This window comes from Eleutherodactylus coqui, chromosome 9 (genome assembly GCF_035609145.1).
Source record: "Eleutherodactylus coqui strain aEleCoq1 chromosome 9, aEleCoq1.hap1, whole genome shotgun sequence".
NCBI classification, from domain to species: Eukaryota; Metazoa; Chordata; class Amphibia; order Anura; family Eleutherodactylidae; genus Eleutherodactylus; species Eleutherodactylus coqui.
In genome coordinates, this window is record NC_089845.1 from 18,986,699 (window position 1) to 19,008,088 (window position 21,390).

The 21,390-nt window shown below is 43.9% G+C and overlaps 1 protein-coding gene across 1 annotated transcript in view; it reads right to left on the bottom strand.

Moving 5' to 3' along the window:
• LOC136578755 (glutamate decarboxylase 1-like) overlaps positions 1-21,390 on the bottom strand; it is a 75,152-nt gene that overhangs the window by 44,564 nt on the left and 9,198 nt on the right. Inside the window, exons 2-7 of the mRNA XM_066578923.1 lie at positions 20,686-20,835; positions 18,688-18,930; positions 16,633-16,723; positions 16,410-16,522; positions 13,605-13,720; positions 4,809-4,888 (exon numbers count right to left, since the gene is read on the bottom strand). Of these exons, the coding sequence (XP_066435020.1) occupies positions 4,809-4,888; positions 13,605-13,720; positions 16,410-16,522; positions 16,633-16,723; positions 18,688-18,930; positions 20,686-20,835 (793 nt within the window). The remainder of the gene's footprint in view (positions 1-4,808; positions 4,889-13,604; positions 13,721-16,409; positions 16,523-16,632; positions 16,724-18,687; positions 18,931-20,685; positions 20,836-21,390) is intronic.

Consider the following 21,390-nt stretch of genomic DNA (forward strand, 5'->3'; position numbering starts at 1 on the left):
CGTCATGCGATCCGCAAATCGCGCGAAAAAACGCCCGTGTGACTAAGGCCTAAATAGCAAAAGCTAATGGGTCCCAACTTGATTATTCAGTTGTAAGAGCCAAACAATTAGCGTCCAAATTTTACGTACTGAATCTAATTTTCTCACTTCCCGTTGTCATAGAAACATGAAATTTGGCATGAGCATTGATTATGTCATAAATAGGAAAAGTTAGTGGGTCCCAACTCGATTATTCAATTCTATGCGCAAAAGAATTAGCGTCCAAATTTTACGTACGGAATCTAATTCTCTCACTTCCTGATGTCATCTATATATATATAAATGAATGTATGTCTGACTGTCCCTTGTGCATTACTACACCATTCATCCAATCACCATGAAACTTTGGGAAGTTGTTGAGTACACTCCTGGGAAGATTACTGGCATAGTATATCTATCCTACGATAGGTGGCGCGCGTGCGAGCATCGTCGACAGTTATGCCCCCCAGACAAAGATCGTTTGATTTCCATCTCAAGCACGAAAGCAAAAGGCATTACGAGCAAGCGTGTTCAACTACAAAATGATGCATCCGCCGAACGTTTCACTAGACAATTGCTGGATATTGAGAATCCTGAGGTAAAATGAAAGCTGTGCTGTGATTGGTTGCTATTTCTTATACTGCTGAGGTAACATGAAAGCTGCGCTGTGATTGGTTGTTATATATTTTACCACTGAGGTAACTTGAAAGCTGCGCTGTGATTGGTTGTTATCTAGCTATATAAAAACAAATGTATGTATGTATGTATGTCTGTCTTTGCAGCAACGCGCGACGGGTAAGCTAGTCTATATATATATATATATATATATATATATATATATATATATATATATATATATATAAAAAATTGAATGTATGTGTGTGTCTGTCTGTGTGTCTGTTTGTCCTTTATGGGCTACTACACCATTCATCCGATCGCCATGAAACTTTGGGAAGTTGTTGAGTACACTCCTGGGAAGATTATAGGCATAGTACAACTATCCTATGATAAATGGCACGCGTGCGAGCGTCGTCGACAGTTACGCCCCCCCCCCCCCACGTAGATCGTTCGATTTCCATCATTGCCATCAATTCTCTCACTTCCCAATGTCGAAGAATCATGAAATTTGGCACGAGCGTTGATTATGTCATAAATAGGAAAAGCTAATGAGTCCCAACTCGATTATTCAATTCTAAGTGGAAAAGAATTAGCGTCCAAATTTTACGCACGGAATTTAATTTTCTCACTTCCCAATGTCATAGAAACTTGAAATTTGCCACGAGCATTCATTCTCTCACTTCCCGATGTAATTTGGCACGAGCATTGATTATGTCATAAATAGGAAAAGTTAAAGGGTCCCAACTCAATTAGTCAATTCTAAGCGCAAAAGAATTAGCGTCCAAATTTTACGTACGGAATCTAATTCTCTCACTTCCCAATGTCATAGAAACTTGAAATTTGGCACGAGCATTGATTATGTCATAAATTGGAAAAGTTAATGGGTCCCAACTCGATTATTCAATTCTAAGCGCAAAAGAATTAGCGTCCAAATTTTACGCACGGAATTTAATTTTCTCACTTCCCGATGTCATTAAAACTTGAAATTTGGCATGAGCATTGATTATGTCATAAATAGGAAAAGCTAATGGGTCTCAACTCGATTATTCAATTCTAAGCGCAAAAGAATTAGCGTCCAAATTTTACGTATGGAATCTAATTCTCTCACTTCCTGATGTCATCTATATATATAAAAATGTCTGTCTGTCCTTTATGCATTACTACACCATTCATCCGATCGCCATGAAACTTTGGGAAGTTGTTAAGTACACTCCTGGGAAGATTACTGGCATAGTACAACAATCCTACGATAGGTGGCACACGTGTGAGCATCGTCGACAGTTATGCCCCCCAGACAAAGATCGTTTGATTTCCATCTCAAGCACAAAAGCAAAAGGCATTACGAGCAACGGGATGCGTGTTCAACTACAAAATGATGCATCCGCCGAACGTTTCGCAAAACAATTGCTGCATATTGAGAATGCTGAAGTAAACTGAAAGCTGTGCTGTGATTGGTTGCTATGTTTTATATTGCTAAGGCAGAATAAAAGTTGCGCTGTGATTGTTTGTTATTTCTCTTACTGCTGAGGTAACATGAAAGCTGCGCTGTGATTGGTTGTTATATATTATACCACTGAGGTAACATGAAAGCTGCGCTGTGAATGGGTGTTATATATTATAAAGCTGAGGTAACATGAAAGCTGCGCTGTGATTGGTTGTTATCTAGATATATAAAAACGAATGTATGTATGTTTTTCTGTCTTCGCAGCAACGCGCGACGGGTAAGCTAGTAATGTATATAAATAGATAAAAAGTAGACATAAAGAAAGTAGTAAATAAATTCAAGAAAGAAAAAAGAAAAATTATAAAACACATACAAACACATAAAAAAACAAAATATAATAAATATTTTCTGAAAAACAAACTTATGGCTACACTATAAACTTCAAATTAAATATTCGCCATCAGAGTTTATACAAATCAGTTGGTGGACCCTGGCATTGAAAACGGTATGTAGAGGCTAGTGTCTAAAAGCGCTAGGAAGGGGCATTAAAATATATATTCCAAGGATAGTATACTTTAGTACCTAGGGGTGTATGGACTCCAGCAGTAAGATGAGAGGGAGAGAAAATGGCTTTTGATTAGTTCTCAACTTTTTATATTTATTGTTTTCGTTCGGAAGGGTCCCTACCCGTGTACGGACTGGCGTCATGACAAAACAACATCTGCCACTACCCAACTCCGCAGGTAGTGCCCCACTGGGGTATCACTATTTAACGTAGCCCGAGTCCATAGGTAGCACGCAATCAGAACTGCCAAAATTCACCACTGTGCAATGCCGGGCCAGGCTGCACCTTCCGAGAGGAGCAGCAGTGCCACCATGACTACACGCTACTCCCCTTCTAACGTCGCCACACTAGGATACATTACCGATCCACAATTGGAAGAACGAGAGCAGATAGCAATATATTGCGAGGAAACTGGCAGCACAGCAATGGCTGGACGAGGCTTCCCCCACACAAAGTTAATAGACTACTGCCATGGGAAAAAGGGATATATCTTAAATGTAAAGCGGGTAATAAATATAATAGAATATGGTTTAAATGGTTGAGCACTCCTGGGTTAGCTCTGCTAAATCTACTTCGTAATATCCCAATGGGCTGATCTCTGAATTGCTACAGGAGAAATAGGAGGCTTGAGGGAGAGGGCAATCAATATAGAGAAAACATCTCATTCCAAGGAAATAAAGCAAAAATGTAAGCATAGAACACAAATCACTTTAGTATCCATATTGTACTCGGATCACGTTGTGACTTCCCTCTGTAACCACCCGTATTATTCTGTTAACATGGTATTTATCTATGGGAAATAATAGGGGTGCAGCGTTCTCTGCTATCTCACTCTAATGTCTAGAGACGGCAGAAAGAAGAAAACAGTGCAGTAGGAAGAACAACGCGCCTCAGAAACGAGAATATCAAAAACCTCCTATAAAAATACATAGACTAGAAGCAAAGAGGTTTTCTATCCCCTTAAGGACCCGGGCTATTTTGGCCATAAGGAAGCAACAATTTTTGGGGGATTTTCATCTCCACTTTTCAAAAGCCATAACTTTTTTATTTTTCCATCAACTCAGGTGTATGGGGGCTTGATTTTTGCGTGGTGTACGATAGTTTTTGGATACATATAATGTATGGTGAAACAAAATAACATCTTTTCTGCGGGTCGGTACGATTACGACGATACCAATAATTTTTTTTAGGTTTTTCCACTTCTGCACAATAAAACCCCCTTTTTTGGAAATTATTTTAATTATTAATTTTACAACGCTGCATTCAAAGTCTAATAACTAGAGATGAGCGAACACGTTCGGCCCCGCCCCTTTTTCGCCCGAACACCGAACTTTGCGAACACCTCGGTGTTCGGGCGAAAAAGTTCGGGGGCCGCCGTGGCAGCGCGGGGGGGTGCGGCGGGGAGTGGGGGGGAGAGGGAGAGAGAGAGGGCTCCCCCCTGTTCCCCGCTACTGCCGCCCGCGCCGCCGCGCATCTCCCCACCCCCCGGCGGCACCCGGACACTTACGCGCGAACACTCCAGTGTTCGCTAAAGCCGGTGTCCGGGTGCGGATGTGTCCGTTACGGACACGTTCGCTCATCTCTACTAATAACCTTTTTCTTTTTCTGTGAGGGCTTGTTTTTTGCGTGACAAGCTGTAGTTTTTATTTGTACCATTCTGGAGTACATACGGCTTCTTTGATCCTTTTTGATTGCTGCTGGCCAGATCATGTGATTACTGCAGCCAATCACTGCTGTGGTCAGTGATTGGCTGAAGCAGCCACAGTCCTGGTCAGCTGCAACCAGGAAGTACAAAGTAGCTGTGCAGCAATTTTAAGTAATGGGAAAATCCCCTTAAGAATCCACCCTTAAGTGTGGATGCCTAATAGAGGCAGAACAGGGAACAGAATTCGAGGGGGGCAGATTTAGGAAGTACACACTGGCCTTTTAAGAGAGGGGACAGGAGCCCTATGAACAGAGACCTGGGATCGAGCAGAGGAGTGAGAGAGTCTTGCAGATCATGGATGACAATGGCACTGGACGGCACCCCTAGCAGCAGGTCAGCTGGATGGGCGGCGGCGGCACACTGTGATAATATACCACCAATGTATAAGACATTTTATTGTACAATAGAGAAGCCACAAAAATACATTATTTATTCAGTGAACAGTAAATGAAGCTCACCTTGCATCACACCTAACAGCAATTATATTTTCTATTCCAATGCCAAGAACAGCAGATGCTTTCTGAAAGGAGTAGTGGCTCTACAAAAACAATGAGCAAATAAAGAGAAAGTGAACAATGGATTACTTCCAGGCATAAGACCGTAAGAGCATGGAGAGGATCAGAGCATGCAGGCCTGGAGGTTGGCTGGTAGGTTCAGTCCTGTGCTGCAGTGGACTGAATAGGAGTAGTATATGGGGTTGGCTGTGGAAGAGCTCTCAGGAATGGTGCAGGAGTAATACCGACACTCCTCTCTCCGTACAGAGAGAAAGTCTTATTACAAAATTAATCCGCAAGCCGACATCTAGCTGTTAGGAGCGTTAGATCTGCCGTACATGTATGGAGGGGACTTGAAGCCGAGACCTGAGGATAGGCCATCAACCGTTAAAGCGTGGATAACCCCTCAAGGGCGCAGCTTATTGGAGGATTCTTATCTCCACTTTTCAAAAGCCATAACCTTTTTATATTTCCGTCAACACAGCCATACAAAGGCTTGTTCATTGTGTGGCGAGCTGCGGTTTTATTAGTACCATTTAGCAGCACATATAATATATAACTTTTTTAGGTGGGGGGGTAAAAGAACACAAATTCTCTAATTGTTTTTTTGTCTTTTTTTCTACAACATCATTATGTGGTATAAATGCCATGATTACTTTTTTCTGCGGGTTGGTATAAATAGGACTAGGGATGAGCGAGTATACTCGCTAAAGCACTACTCGCTCGAGTAATGTGCCTTAGCCGAGTATCTCCCTGCTCGTCCCTAAAGATTCGGGAGCCGCCGCAGCTGACAGGTGAGTCGCGGCAGGGAGCAGGGGAGAGCGGGCGGGAGAGAGAGAGATCTCCCCTCCGTTCCTCCCCGCTCTCCCCCGCAGCTCCCCACCTCGCGGCGGCCCCCGAATCTTCCGGGACGAGCAGGGAGATACTCGGCTAAAGCACATTACTCGAGCGAGTAGTGCTTTAGCGAGTATACTTGCTCATCCTTAATTAGGACCATACCGAAATTATATATTTTATGTATGTTTTTTCACTTTTTTACAATAAAACCCCTTTTCTTGGAAAATATATATATTTTTTGCATGGCTGCATTCAAAGACACAGAACTTTTTATTCTTCCGTGGACAGAGCTGTACAAGGGCTCATGTTTTGTGTGATGAGCTGTAATTTTTATTGGTACCATTTTAGGGTACATGTGACCTTTTCATCACCTGTATTGTGTTTTTTGGGAGGTAAAATGAACAAAAAAAAACATTTTGACTTGTTTTTTTAATTTTCTATCGTGTTTGTCGTGTTGGATAAAAGGTTTTTAATTTATTGTACAGGTCATTATCAAAGCAGTGATATCAAACATATGTTGTTGTTTTTTTTTAAATTTACTAATTTTTTAAAATGAAACAAGAAGTGTGCACAAAAAGGCTTTTTTTTATTTGAGGGAATTTTACCATTTTTATTTTTTTTCACTTTTTTTAATGTCCCTGTGGGGAACTTCAAACTGCAATCTTATGATCACACTAATAGTACACTGCAATATTTCTGTACTGCAGTGTATTATGCAATTTCATTGCCAGCACTTGTTATGGCAGACCCAGAGGCCACTGTTAGGCCTCCGGTGGCAATCCATCTTTCCTCGAAGCATCGATGACGTTACATAGGGAGCTCACTCCCTCTGTTAACTCCATACATATCATAAATAACATTGATTGTGGCATGTAAAGGTTAAAGACGGAGACATACTGACAGAATATCAGTGTGCTGGAGTAGTGCTCTCCGTAAGCTCCTAATGCGGACCTCTATATAGCCCCCCACTTAGTAGTAGTGCTTCCTTCTGTGGCCCGCACATAGTACTAATGCTCCCATATGTGTCCCCCTTTCAGTAAATAACCCCCACTTCTGTAGAACATTCTCTTTACTCACTATCAGACTCGGGACTCTATCTCTGTATCAGGACAAAGTGTTCGCTCTGCAAAGCATCAGCTCACTCCTCCAATTCCTCAGCTCTGGCATATTGTTAGAGCAAGAGCCAGAGGAGGAGTGAGCAGTCTGACAGTAAGTAAGCCCACTGTTGCTACCCTTACCAGCTGGTGAACAGTCTCTTGTGTGACCACACCAGGCATATATTGCTAAGGCCAGCCATGCTTGTAGTGCACCATGAATGCTTACAGCCTATTAATGACATCCAAACCATTACATTGAGAGGGCTTTCTTGCACCTTGTAAGTGAATCACACAAAATTACTGACACCCCTGGCTCCCCAACACTTTAAAGCCAGACTGCTTCCTACAACAATATTGATACATACGAGGCATTGGTTAAAATTTTGGCCAAAATGAGGGTCCTCATTGTTTTGCAAGTCCCTACACTAACATTACAAACAAATCAACATGCTGTGTGGTTCACTTATAAAGTACAGGACAGCCTGACATCATTGGCTGTGATTGGCTAACGCAGCACCAGCTTTCATTGGCTGACGCCGCCTGAGTTAGCCAATCAGAGCTTTAGCTTTCTGGAGGCGGGGCATTCAAGCCCCGCTTCCAAAAAGCAATGCTCTGTCGGCAAGGAGGAGGGAGTGACAGCCTGCAGTAGCACCGCAGAACGCCACAGGGGGTGAATATTGATTTTTTTTTTTTTCCTACAGTTTATACCCGGCGTATAAGATGACCCCTGACTTTGGAGAAGATTCTCCTGGGTAAAAAGGTCATCTTATACGCCGGAAAATACAGTAAATATGGCCTCTTACTGTGACTTTTGAATAGATCTGTTGCTTTTTTTCTGTGATATATTTGTAATCTCAGTGTAGGGACTCACAAGACAATGTGGACCCTTGATGTGAGTGGTGGGCCTGCGTATTTTGGCCAAAATAATAAGCAAAACCTCTTATTTATTGTTATTTTTGCAGGAAGCAATCTAGCTCTGGGGGAGCACAGAGTGTCAGTACTTAGTGTGATTCACTGATAAGGCTGCTCCCACATGGGCGTATTGTCATTGCGCACTGAGCGCTCAACTTTTCTGCGCACGTCATGCAATGCCAATTACCCATTTATTTGTATTGGGCCACTCACACCAGCATTTTTTCTGTGCGCGTATTACTCATGCAAAAAAAATCACAGTATGTTCTATTCTGGCGAATATTATGTGTGCATACACGCCAAGATAGTGCATGGGGGTTTGTGGCACGCAGCAAGTATGCATAATAAATGCTCAGATGCTGCATGCCCTCTCAAGAGAGATTCATGCTTGCCACTAACACACATGGTCGTGGGAGCCCGGTCTAGAGTGCAGGACAGCCTGCCGGATCTAATAGTATGGGTGTCATTAATAGGCAGCAAGCCTGCATGCTGCACTACACGTATCTGTGTGACTGGCACCCTTTGTATGCCTTATTTATGTGCAGTATAATACTAAGTAGCTATCCCCAATAGGTAGGTGTGACAGTGGTTATTCATCACTATTTTTGTATATGTACAAGCTCCTCTATATAACATTTTGCCTATTCTGCCTGCTGCTGGGAAGTAGTGCTTTTACCTGCCCTATCTCAATATCAGTAATTATGGCTGTTTTTCATGATTTTTTTCAGTACTAACAGCAGTATTTAAATGGCGCATCAGAAAGGGGCTCCCTCTGTCTCCTAAACGGCTCCGCGTGATGAGGTCGTGGAATACCGTTCAGTTACTATGGCAGCCTGGGGTCTTATTAAAGCTCCCAGTTCTACCATGGGAGCTATACCAGCAGAACGTAATAAGACATGAAATGTACAACATACTGCAATACTGACGTTTTGCAGTATATTATACATGTGGTTAGAAAACGACTTGTTCAAGCCCACAAAGGAGGCTTAAAAAAGTTTAATAAAGAATATTATTTTAATTATTGATAAATTTTCCTTTCTCTAGTTGTTGCATAAAAAAAAGAATTAAAAACAAAATTATGATTGGTATTGGCATACCTGTAAATGTTTGATAAAATATCACATTATTTATCCTGCACAGTGAATTCCATGAAAAACAAATTAATCACAGTACACGGTGCCAGAATTGTGCTTTTTTGGACGCTGGCTGTTTTCAAGAAAAAAAATTAAATAAGTTATATGTATCCCAAAATGTTATCAACAGAAACTACATTTCAGTCCTCAAAAAACAAACTATTAGAGATGAGCGAGTACCTTCCAGGTCATTCCCTCAGCTCCCTCGCTTACCTTCCACTCCTTCGAAGTCCACACCCTGCGACTCTTCCGCCCACTGCCTCTGCGTGTCGCAGTTATTTACTGCCCCCCAGGTCCCACCCGCCTGTTCCTAGACCACTTTGCTGCCTGGCTCCCCCACTTCCTATCCTGTGAAATCCCAACCCTCATCCTTGGTGATTTCAACATCCCTACTAACGACTCTAGCTCCTCATCTGCCTCCTGGCTGTTAACACTTACCTCCTCCCTTGGCTTATCACTAATCTCTGACTCCCCCACTCATAGAGATGGTAACACTCTCGATTTAGTTTTCCTCCGTCTCTGCTCTGCTTCTCACTTTACTAACTCCCCACTTCCACTCTCAGATCACAACCTTCTCTTTCTCCATCAGACACCCTAGCATCTCTCCTGACCCTCCTATCTATCGCACCTCTAGGAACCTCCAGTCTGTCCGCACTAAACAGTTTGCCGAAACTATTCAGTCCTCCCTATCGCCTATCTCTCGCTTCTCTTGCCCTAACCTGGTAGCCGAACACTACCACACCACCCTCAGCCGTGCCCTGGATGAAGCGGCACCGCCCGTGACTCGAGCCGTTAAACGCAGACCACGGCAACCCTGGCTCACATTCCAAACGCGCTTCATCCGGCGGTGCTCTAGGTGCGCCGAGCGGCTGTGGAGAAAGTCAAAGCTGCCAGCAGACTTCCTCCACTTCAAATTCATGCTTAAAACTTATAACCTAGCCCTTCACCATGCCAAACAAGTTTATTTCACCTCCCTTGTCTCCTCACTATCCCACAACCCCAAACAACTCTTTGAGACTTTTCACTCCCTCCTCAGCCCCAAAGAACAGGCCCCTGCGACAGACCTGACTGCTGGAGAACTAGCTGCCTATTTCAAAGAAAAAAAAATCGACAACATTCGAAAAGAAATCTCTGAAAACTGCATGGCTAGCCCCGATCCCAGTTTCATCAGCACTGCATCCAGCACCTACTCACTATCTACGTTAGAACCAATGACAGAGGAAGAAGTCTGCAGGCTCCTTTCCGCTTCCCCCACCACCACATGCGCTAGCGACCCTCTCCCCTCTCACCTCCTCCGGTCCCTTTCCTCAGCTCTCATTACTCACCTCACTACAATCTGCAACCTCTCCCTAACCTCTGGCACTTTTCTCTCCTCATTCAAACACTCCACTATATCCCCTCTGCTTAAAAAACCAACCCTGGACTCAACTGATGCTGCCAACTACCGACATGTCTCAAACCTCCCGTTGATCTCCAAATTACTGGAACGCCTGGTCTACTCCTGCCTTATTCGCTTTCTCTCTGACAACTCGCTCCTCGACCCCCTCCAGTCTGGCTTCCGCTCTCTACACTCGACCGAAACTGCCCTTACAAAAGTAACAAATGACCTGATGACTGCAAAGTTGAGAGGTAATTACTCCCTACTAATCCTCCTTGACCTGTCTGCTGCATTTGACACTGTCGACCATAATCTCCTTCTCACTATGCTCCACTCTATTGGTCTAATGGACACTGCTCTCTCCTGGTTCTCTTCCTACCTCTCTGACCGCTCTTTCAGTGTTTCCTTTGCTGGTTCTATCTCTGCTCCACTTCCTCTCGCTGTTGGGGTACCCCAGGGCTCGGTCCTTGGTCCCTTTCTCTTCTCTATCTATACTGCCCCAATTGGACAAACCATCCACAAATTTGGCCTCCAATACCATCTCTACGCTGACGACACCCAACTATACACCTCCTCTCGTGAGATCTCTGGACCATTCCTCGAAAATATCACCGACTGTCTGTCCGCTGTCTCTAACACTATGTCCTCCCTTTTTCTCAAACTAAACCTCTCTAAAATTGACCTCCATGTCTTTCCACCTTCTAACCGACCTCCCCTCAACATCTCCATTCCAGTGTCTGGCACCATCATAACCCCCAGACAGCATGCCCGATGCCTTGGGGTCACACTGGACTCTGACCTCTCCTTTGCCCCCCATATCCAATCTCCGGCCCAAACATGCCACATGCACCTCAGAAATATTGCTAAAATACATCCGTTCCTAACCACGGACACGCTAAAGACGCTCGTGGTTGCCCTCATCCAGTCCCGGCTTGACTACTGCAACTCACTACTCATCGGCCTCCCCCGCACTAGACTTGCTCCACTCCAATCCATACTAAATGCAGCAGCTAGACTCATTTTTCTATCCAGTCGTTATTCAGATGCCTCTGCATTATGCCAGTCGCTGCATTGGCTGCCCATCCACTGCAGAACTAAACTTAAACTCCTCTACCTCACTCACAAAGCTCTGCATGGCGATGTGCCACCATACATCGCCTCCCTCCTGTCAGTACACCACCCAACCTGCTCACTCCGATCCGCTAACACACTCAGACTAAACACCCCTGTAATACGAACCTCACATGCTCGCCTACAGGACTTCACCAGAGCAGCACCCATCCTCTGGAATGCTCTACCCCAAGGCATCCGGACAATTCCCCATGCACGAAATTTCAGACGTGCCTTAAGGCTAGGGTCACACAGGGCGGATTTGTTGCAGTTTTGATGCAGAAGAACTGCTTCTGCGGCAAAACCGCTTCAAAGGTTAATTTGGGCTTGCGGATTTTCGTGCGGAAAAATCCGCAAGCGTTTTTTTCCGCAGCGCTTTTTTACTTTTGTCGCGTATTTGTCGCGTATTTGGTGCGGTTTTGGCTGCGTCCATAGAGGTCTATGAACAAAAAAGCGCTGCGGAAACGACCAAAGAATGAACATGCTGTATCTTTTAAAACCGCAACGCAGTTGCATTTCCGCACTGTGGCTGTGCGGAAAAAATCCGTCCTGTGAGAACAGCTTTTTGGCAAATCTCATTTGTGCTGCATTGCACTGCAAACGCAGCGGTTTTGCCGCAGTGCGGATATGCAACGGCAATCCGCGGCAAAACCGCAGCAAATCCGCCCTGTGTGACCCCAGCCTAAAAACGAACCTCTTCAGGGAAGCATACCAAATCTCCTGACATAGTCCCTCGCCCCTCCCTATGGTGCTCCACCCTGTTTGCCTTCTAATAAATGATCTGTACATAAAATTTCCTAATGCCTGTGTTCCCCACCCCTGCACCTCCTGTACCACCCTCAACCCATCTGTGTCTAACCCAATGTATCTCACATTGTAATTGTTGTATTGTTTTGCATTTATCCATGCCTGAAAGCGCTGCGGAATAAGTTGGCGCTATACAAATAAAGATTATTATTATTATTACTCGCTAAGGCACATTACTCGATCGAGTAGTGCCTTAGCCGAGTATCTCCCCGCTCGTCTCTAAAGATTCGGGGGCCGGCAGGGGGAGGGGAGCGGGGGGGGGAGAGCGGGGAGGAATGGAGGGGAGATCTCTCTCTCCCGCCCGCGCCGGCCGCCTCGATCGAGTAATGTCCCTTAGCGAGTATAGTCGCTCATCTCTACAAACTATCAAACTGCCCCATGGATGGACAAATTAAAAAGTAATAGATGTCAGAAGAAAGACAGAAAGCTAATTTTTATTTATTATTTTTTAAATAAGATTTTTTTTTGTTTTTGTTTTTTAAGTAGTACAAAAAAACTATATAAATCTGGTATATGTGGTGTTGTACTGACCCACTGAATAAAAATAACATATCATTTTTACTACTTTGAGCACTGTAAAAACAAAACCCCTCCAAAAATGGCAAGATTGCAGGATTTTTTCTAATTTATCCCACTCTTTTTTTTAAATCAACTTCTAGAAGTTTTCCAATACATTATATGACATATTAAATGGACCCATTGAAAGTTACAACTTGTAAACAAAATAACCCTCATGCGGCTATGCCACTGGAAAAATAAAAAAAAGTTCTGATTTATTGGAAAGTGAGGATCAAAAAATGAACATGATAACATGAAAAAGAGATGCAGCGGGAAAGGGTTAAAAAGCATTCTGAAGTTAGCACCATTTCAGAGGGCTTTGTGAAGGCAACACTGACCTGAGGTCCTTGTGGAACTAATAGTGATCAGCTATAGTCATAATTGTTGCATATTGAAGTCATTTAAAGTTAAGTTGTAGAATGCTCAAGTATTCTGCACCACCAACAGTGAATAGAAACGGACAAAAATAATAGCGCCACCTACAGTCTACTGCAACCACTAAGCTTCTGTGCCTTGGATGAGAAATTGTAACCATCAAGCATTTTGCGCCAGACTGTTTCTTTAAAGGGTAAACCTCAGCTACCATCTTACATACACTCTGGGGAAGGAAAGGTTGAGGGCAGATTTGAGTGGGTGCTATGGATTTACAAATTTACATCATGCCCTGCCTTGGAAAAAAAATTCCCACATTTGCTGAGGATTTCAGGCTACTTAGTCTTTAATCCCAAGCTATATTTCACCTTCAGGACATCAAATGTGCTTGAATTTCATTTCGGCACTCAGGAACGTTTTGTTCTGAAATAGCTCTAGGAGGTCTTCTATGTATTATTATGTGGAAAGTATATGTTGGAGATTAGGTTTTAGGACTTTGAATGGTTTTTGTTAAGTCAGTAAACACTCTAATTGGGTGATCAGGATTGTTACCTACGTGTTCTGAAGTGAAGAGAACAATCCTCGGTAGAGCAGCCATTCCCTTTATTTTCACAACAGGAAAAAACTTGTATCGAGCTACAAGAAGACTGTACAGGTTTGATATCGTACCACCTAAGGTAGGAAGAAAACCCACAATGAATTATTAAGCGATACCAGCTGAGTAAACAATAAGAAGGTAGAGGTGTATATCTGGATGACTGGTTGTAAAAGCCATCACATTGTTTATGACATCCCAGGCTCTTTTTACACATCATTTTTTTTTTATTTGGCACTAGTTCTGTCCTGGAGTCAGTCCTCTATGCAAAAAACTGCAAGGAGATGAAAACCAGGATGAAACCTGAATGGCACCATAGGAGAGAGTATGTGAGACAGCCCCTAAAAGGAGTTATCATTTTGCTCAGGCAGATATGCAAATGATTAAAGTTGTGGTGTGGTTAGATGAAGGTCTTGTCACCAGAGGCCTTAAAAGTGGTTCCACCGTTGGCCTATAAAAGGCTCTCGGAGGCTCCTTGTGTGTAGTGACCGCTTTCTCCTCTTGTGTAGAGCTTGTTGACCACTAGATGCCTCTACGATCCAATTAAAGAGATTTCATCCAGTTAACAGTTGAAAGGAGGAGCATTATTGCAAGTCAAGAAGCTGGATGGTCGTATCGACAAATTTCCTGCCACATGGGCTGTTCTGACCAGACGGAGGTGTTAGGACCAGTGGATGTGTGAGGGCACACAAGGTGACCGGGCTCAGGACACCCTCAACAGACCGCCAGCAGAGAGGATCTTCTGAGCATCCAACCAGCATGAGCAGCTCCATTGCTGAGCTGTTCCATTGTCCGCCATCCAGAGACAGGTGCCACCATTGTTACACCCCGATGTCTGTCAGAACTATTTTCAGGCACTTGGCTGAAGGACATTTGGTCTCACGGGGCCCATTACATGTACTGCCTTTGACACCCACCATTGTCTCAATTTGTAGTGATGCCATGAACAAATAAACTGGACAGCTACGGAGCAAAACTGGGTTGTCTTCAGTAACATATTCAGATTTCGTTTGAGCGCTGTCGACGGCCATATTCATGTCTGAAGACCTGGGGCTGAGCACTTCAATCCTGCCTTTGCTGTGGAGCGGCACACTGCCCCCTGCTGATGTGATGATCTGGGGGGCCATCACATACGACAGTCGGTCACCCCTAGTAGTGGTACAAGGGACAAGGACAGCTCAGCGATATGTTCAGGACATCCTGCAGCCACATGTGTTCCTCTCATGGCAGCTTCCAAGAGGCAGCAGGATAATGCCCGGCCGCAACACAAGGGGGTCACAGGAGCCACTACAACATTGTCACACTTCCCTCACCTGCCAAGTTGCCATATTTATCGCCAATAGAACATGTATAGGACACAGCCAACAAGTTTGCACAATCTAGAGGCTCAGTAACAGAAAATGTGGAGCGATATGCTGCAGGATACCATATAGAACCTGTATGCCCACCCGTATCACATCTTGTATCTAAGTTAGAGGCAATACAACAGGGTACTAGAGCCTCTATGCCCACCCGTATCACATCTTGTATCTAAGTTAGAGGCGATACAACAGGGTACTAGAGCCTCTATGCCCACCCGTATCACATCTTGTATCTAAGTTAGAGGCGATACAACAGGGTACTAGAGCCTCTATGCCCGCCCGTATCACATCTTGTATCCAAGGTAGAGGCAGCCCAACAGGGTACTAGAGCCTCCCTTCAAAGAGACAGTTTTATGCAATAAATTATCCTTTTACCCTGATATTGTAACCACTTATGTATACCATGTTATAATCACATGAACTTTCATTAGATTCTGACAGCTCTTACTAGGGGAAGGACTTTTTGACAATGGGTGTATATTGAAAAGGTTAAAGAACAAACTATGTTAAAGGGCCACTCCAGCAAAACTCATTTTTCCATGCCTGCCCCCCTCACCTATTTGCCTGTCACCTTCTCGAGGTCTCCTCTGTGTTTTCAGTCACTTCCATGCACTGCAGCCCCCTTATCAGACACCATCTTGACAGTGAGATTTTTTACTTTCACTTTCAATCAACCCCATGATGCATCAGCCCAATATTAGTTAAGACAATTGCAACTTTGTCTGCAGGGGGGACAGTTTTATTATCATTACCTTCTATATTTACTTAAAGGGGTTGTCTCGTGAAAGCAAGTGGGGTTATACACTTCTGTATGGCGATATTAATGCACTTTGTAATATACATCGTGCATTAAATATGATCCATATAGAAGTTATTCACTTACCTTCCCTGGGCTGGCGTCCCCGTCTCCATGGCTCCGTCTAACTTCAGCGTCTAATCGCCCGATTAGACTCGCTTGCGCAGAAGGGTCTGCTGCCTTCGGGTCTGCCCGGCAGCAGCGGCGATCTGGCTCCGCCCCTTTCTACACATCATCACGTAGCTCCGCCCCGTCACGTGTGCCGATTCCAGCCAATCAGGAGGCTGCACTGTGATCTACTCTATTATAACTGTGTGACAGGAGCTGCGTGATCATCATCAGTAACTGTGATAGGAGTGTTTGTGTCCCCCTCTAAGCAGTTGCAGTCGTAGATTCATGTAGTAGCATCACATAGACTGAGAAAAACTAGAAAATGAATGCAAAACTAAGTAGATCTGAGCTGGTCAGAACTAACATCACATGATCATCTAAGTAAAAAGAGGGCCAGTGTGACACTTGCTCACATATACAGTATATACTGGGGGGGTAGTTACATAATAATAGAATGACACAAATCACAAGAGGGACCCTTTAAAGGCTTCATCTTACCAGGAGAGAAAATTCCATCAGCTTCAAGTTCCCTCCAGCCAACCAACTCATGCATTTTCTTGATCAATAGTTCTTCCATAATAATGAATACTGGCGCAATTTCGTATGTAAACCTATAAACGGAAAAGGTATAACATAATAATAATAAGTGGTAGGTCTACAAAGCGATACCGTATCATGTGAATAAGTATTAGTAGGGATAACCAACATATCAAATACATACATGTTTGTGTTGGCTACTGCAGTCAGCCATTCACCGGCCAATCCAACCATGTCAAGACCACTGGAAAGTTGATTGAAAAAACGAGGATGAGCTAAAATATAATTTTTTAGAGAAAGAAGAAAAAAAGTTGTAAATAAAAACTGTGCTGCTTCTTACAATCTAAACACATTGAGCTAAATGTAAGAGAAAAAAAAACACATACACACGTATCCTAGTATCCTATGTATTATGGAAGGAATCACATCATATAGCGTAGGGGCACACACAAGGAACCAGGCTCAGGATGCCCTCCACAGACCACCAGTAAAGAGGATAGTCTGATCAGCTCAAGCAGCTCCAATTGTGTCACTGGAAGCCCTCACAACATTGTCACACTTTCGTGGCTGTCCGGTCGCCAAATTAATCTCCAATAGAACATGTATGGGACCATCTGGGACACCAACTTCTACAGCCTATGTGTTTGCACAATCTAAAGGCTCAGTTACAGCAAATGTAGAACATTGTGCCGCAAGATACCATACAGAACCTGTATGCCTCCATGCCCGCCTGTATCACCTCTTGTATTCAAGCTAGAAGCGGTACAACAGGGTACTAGAGCCTCCATTCCCACCCGTATCACATCTTGTATCTAAGCGAGAGGTTGTACAACAGGGTACTAGAGCCTCCATGCCCACCCGTATCACATCTTGTATCTAAGCTAGAGGTGGTACAACAGGGTACTAGAGCCTCCATGCCCGCCTGTATCACATCTTGTATCCAAGCTAGAGGCGGTACAACAGGGTACTAGAGCCTGCAATTCCTTCTGGATCACATCCTGTATCCAAGCTAGAGGCAGTACAACAGGGTACTAGAGCCTCCATACCCATATCACATCTTGTATCCAAGCTAGAGGCAGTACAACAGGGTACCAGAGCCTCCTTGCCCATATCACATCTTGTATCCAAGCTAGAGGTGGTACAACAGGGTACTAGAGCCTCCATGCCCACCTGTATCACATCTTGTATCCAAGCTAGAGGGGGTACAACAGGGTACTAGAGCCTCCATTTCCTCCTGTATCACATCCTGTATCCAAGCTAGAGGCGGTACCACAGGGTACTAGATCTTCCTTGCCCATATCACATCTTGTATCCAAGCTAGAGGTGGTACAACAGGGTACTAGAGCCTCCATTTCCTCCTGTATCACATCCTGCATCCAAGCTAGAGGCGGTACAAGATAAACTTTTGCACCCGGGCCCATGAACCTTTAGCTACACCCCTGTATAGTAACATAGCATAGTAAGGCCAAAATAGACATATGTCCATCCATTTCAGCTTATTAACCCCAATGTTGATCCAGAGAAATGTAAAGTTTAATGATGAAATTGTCTGTAATTACCATATGTGTGGTACATTACACGCACCAATTCCCCCATGTTATCATGTATACAGTGGAAGATACCTCAGAAAACTAGGAGTATGCAGAAAATAAGTTTATACTGCATGTTATCAGAAAAAGACAATTCGCCTAGACAGTAAACGGTCACTAGAGAGGTTTTCCAGTTGTGAACGATTGATGGCGTATCCTCAGAGTAGACCACCAATAGCAGATCAGTTAGAATCTGTCATTTGGGATCCCCAATGAGCCACTGTTCACCAGGTTGGTGCATATGTGTACTGGGATGATTTCTGCAGGAAGCAGACAACTCTGTTCTTACTGCAGTGGCAAGGTTTGGTACTGCAGGTCAAGTTCACATTAAAAATGAATAGGAACTTTACCTGTAATACCAAGAAGGGCCACTTTATTAAGAACAGAGCTGTCTGCTACCTGTAGAAATCAGCTCAGTACACAGGCACACCCACCAGGTGAACTACTGATCGCCAGGGGTCCCAAGGGACAAACACCCACCCATCTACTATTGATGACCTAACGTAAGGATAGGCCAACAATCAACTAGACAACCCCTGTGACAGGCATGCGAAGCAGTGCCTAAGGGAACACAACCACCTGGCAATCCAATAACATTTTAATTTAAGGTGTATGTCGATGGGATCTGGGATACTTATACCGGTACATACCTGTCTTAACACCGTATTTCAGAGTATCTCTGCAGTCAACAAGAATCTGTTCCAAAGGCTCTGGCTGATCAGATAATTCAAGGTTAAATCCCTCCAAACCTTCCAGTAACTGATGCGGGTGATGGAAGTCGAGAACTTTACTTTTCCCATCAAATGTTTTTCTTATGTAACTAAAGAGAATGTCAAAAACTTCTAGTAAAAAGCCTTCTGTGCATTTCTCTCCATTTCTTGCAGGAAGTAAATCTGTACAACACATTAATAGCAGTCAGTACTTTGGAAACTACCGTCATTTCAGATAAACGAGCAGAAATTAAAGGGCCACTCTGGGAAATGTTTTTACATTAATTATATAACTACCGTATTTTCCGGCGTATAAGACGACCCCCAATTTTTCCAGTCAAAATATAGATTTTGGGATATACAGTGGTGCCTTGACATACGAGTTTAATCAATTCGGTGACGGAGCTCGTAAGGCAAAAAACTCATATGTCAAAGCACTTTTCCCCATTGAAATGCATTGAAATGCCATTAATGCGTTCCAATGCATTTCAATGGGAAAACTAACTACCTGTCATCTTATACGCCGGACTAACTACCTGTAGAAAAAAAAAATCAATACTCACCTCCCGCGGCGTTCTGCGATGATCTGTGGCACTGCTGCAGGCTGTCGCTCCCTCCTCCACGCCGACAGAGCATTGCTTTCTGGATGCAGGGCTTGACGTCATTGAATGGCTGTGATTGGTTAACGCAGCGTCGGCTTTCACTGGCTGACGCCGTGCTGTTAGCCAATCAGGGCATTAGCTTTCTGGAGGTGGGGCATTCAAGCGCCGCATCCAGCAAGCAATGCTCTGCTGGCGTGGAGGAGGGAGCAACAGCCTGCAGCAGCACTGTAGATCATCGCAGAACGCCACGGGAAGTGAGTATTGATTTTTTTTTACAGGTAGTTAGTCCAGTGTATAAGATGACCCCCAACTTTTGAGAAGATTTTCCTGGGTTAAAAAGTCGTCTTATACGCCGGAAAATCTGAAGTTACCTTATCCATAAGTCAACTAGTATTACCATGTTTAGTTATAGCTTTCTATCGGAAAATTCCTGGAATCCTTTTTTGCAGATGGGTCATGTGATCTCATTGTGACCACTGGGAATTACTTGTCTTTTGGAATGTTCTCTTTGGGAGTCACCAGATCTTCCTAGTGAAACTGCTAGGATTGCTCTACCCAGGCTCATTCACAGGGAGACTGAAACATCTATCACAATTACTGCTACTGATTAGAGGCTCCTGTCACACAGTTATAACGAAGGACATGATAGTTCAGCCTCCTGACTGTATACTTATGGTCTGTAGCATATTTAGGTGAATATAAAAGCTAACGTAAATTACAGTGCCCTCCCAGTTGGCAGAGATGGTACAGGCTCTATCTAGCTGAAAGCAGAGGAAAATCTGAAAATCAAGATGTTGTCTGATAAGTATTTCAAAAATCATGGGAAAATCAAATTTTTCAAACTGCCTGCTACAGTGGTCTGAGTGCAGCTAATCTGCAGCCAGGGTGCCTTGATGAGGTCACCAAATGTGTCCTCCATTTTGTATATGCGTGGCAGTTTCACTGGATGCCTGCATCACATGACCTAGGCAAATATAACATTGGCACAGTCTTAACATCGCCCATTTTATGGTTGCGTACAGGACAGAGAAGCTTTATCACATTTATATGCCTGTAATTGTGCTTCTTTTCTTGAAAAGCATTGCAAGAACAAACCTCTTTATATTACACTGCAGCTTTCTCATTTGTGTAACTCATAAAATCTGTGCTATAAATGAAGAGCTCTACTCAAGGTTCAAGTACAGAGCATGGAGCACCTCAAAATCAGGAGAAGATACATAAAGTACGAGAATGTTATATCTGGTTGTAAACTGTAAATTAGTGATCAGTAGAAAACTTAGACTTACTTCATGAAGCGAGTAGCGTATATATATAACAATTATACCAGGGCCCTTACCTGAGGCGAATATATTGGAGAAGTCAGAAAAGCTTTGTCCAGAGCCTTCAGAGTCCTCCTTACTTTTAGTTTTAAGGTCAACAGTGAGCTTTTCTCTCAACGGCTTACTTTGACCGTAACCTTCATCTTGACTTATATGAGGAGAGCTGCCTGCAGGAGGAATATGCAAAATCCCATGAATATGGATTGTCCACATCACCTGATCAACCACAAGTCAAGCTATAGAATTGGTTTGCAACACGGCTGTTTGCTTTTGGGGAAGCTTTAGTGTGATGACTAGAGATGAGCGAGCACCAAAATGCTCGAGTGCTCATTACTACGAGTCGAACTTTCAGTGATGCTCGAGAGTTCATTTTCGAGTAACGAACCCCATTGAAGTCAAATGGGCGACCCGAGCATTTTTTGTATATGACTGGTGCTATCCGCTAAGGGTTTTCATTTGTGAAAATCTTAGCAAATCACCAAAAGTCATGTAAAAACACACAGAAATGGATAGGGCAGGCGAGGAGCAACATGCAGGGCTGCATTTCGGGCTCCGAGGTCTCACTATTAAGTCACAATAGTGGCAAGAGTGAGACCCCCCCCCCCCCCCCCTCCCCCCCCTCCGTGGCAGAGAAGAACGATGTTAGCCCATTGAATTCAATGGAGCCGGCAATACAGCCGGGCTCCATTGAAAGCAATGGGCTGCCGGCGAGCGCGGGATGA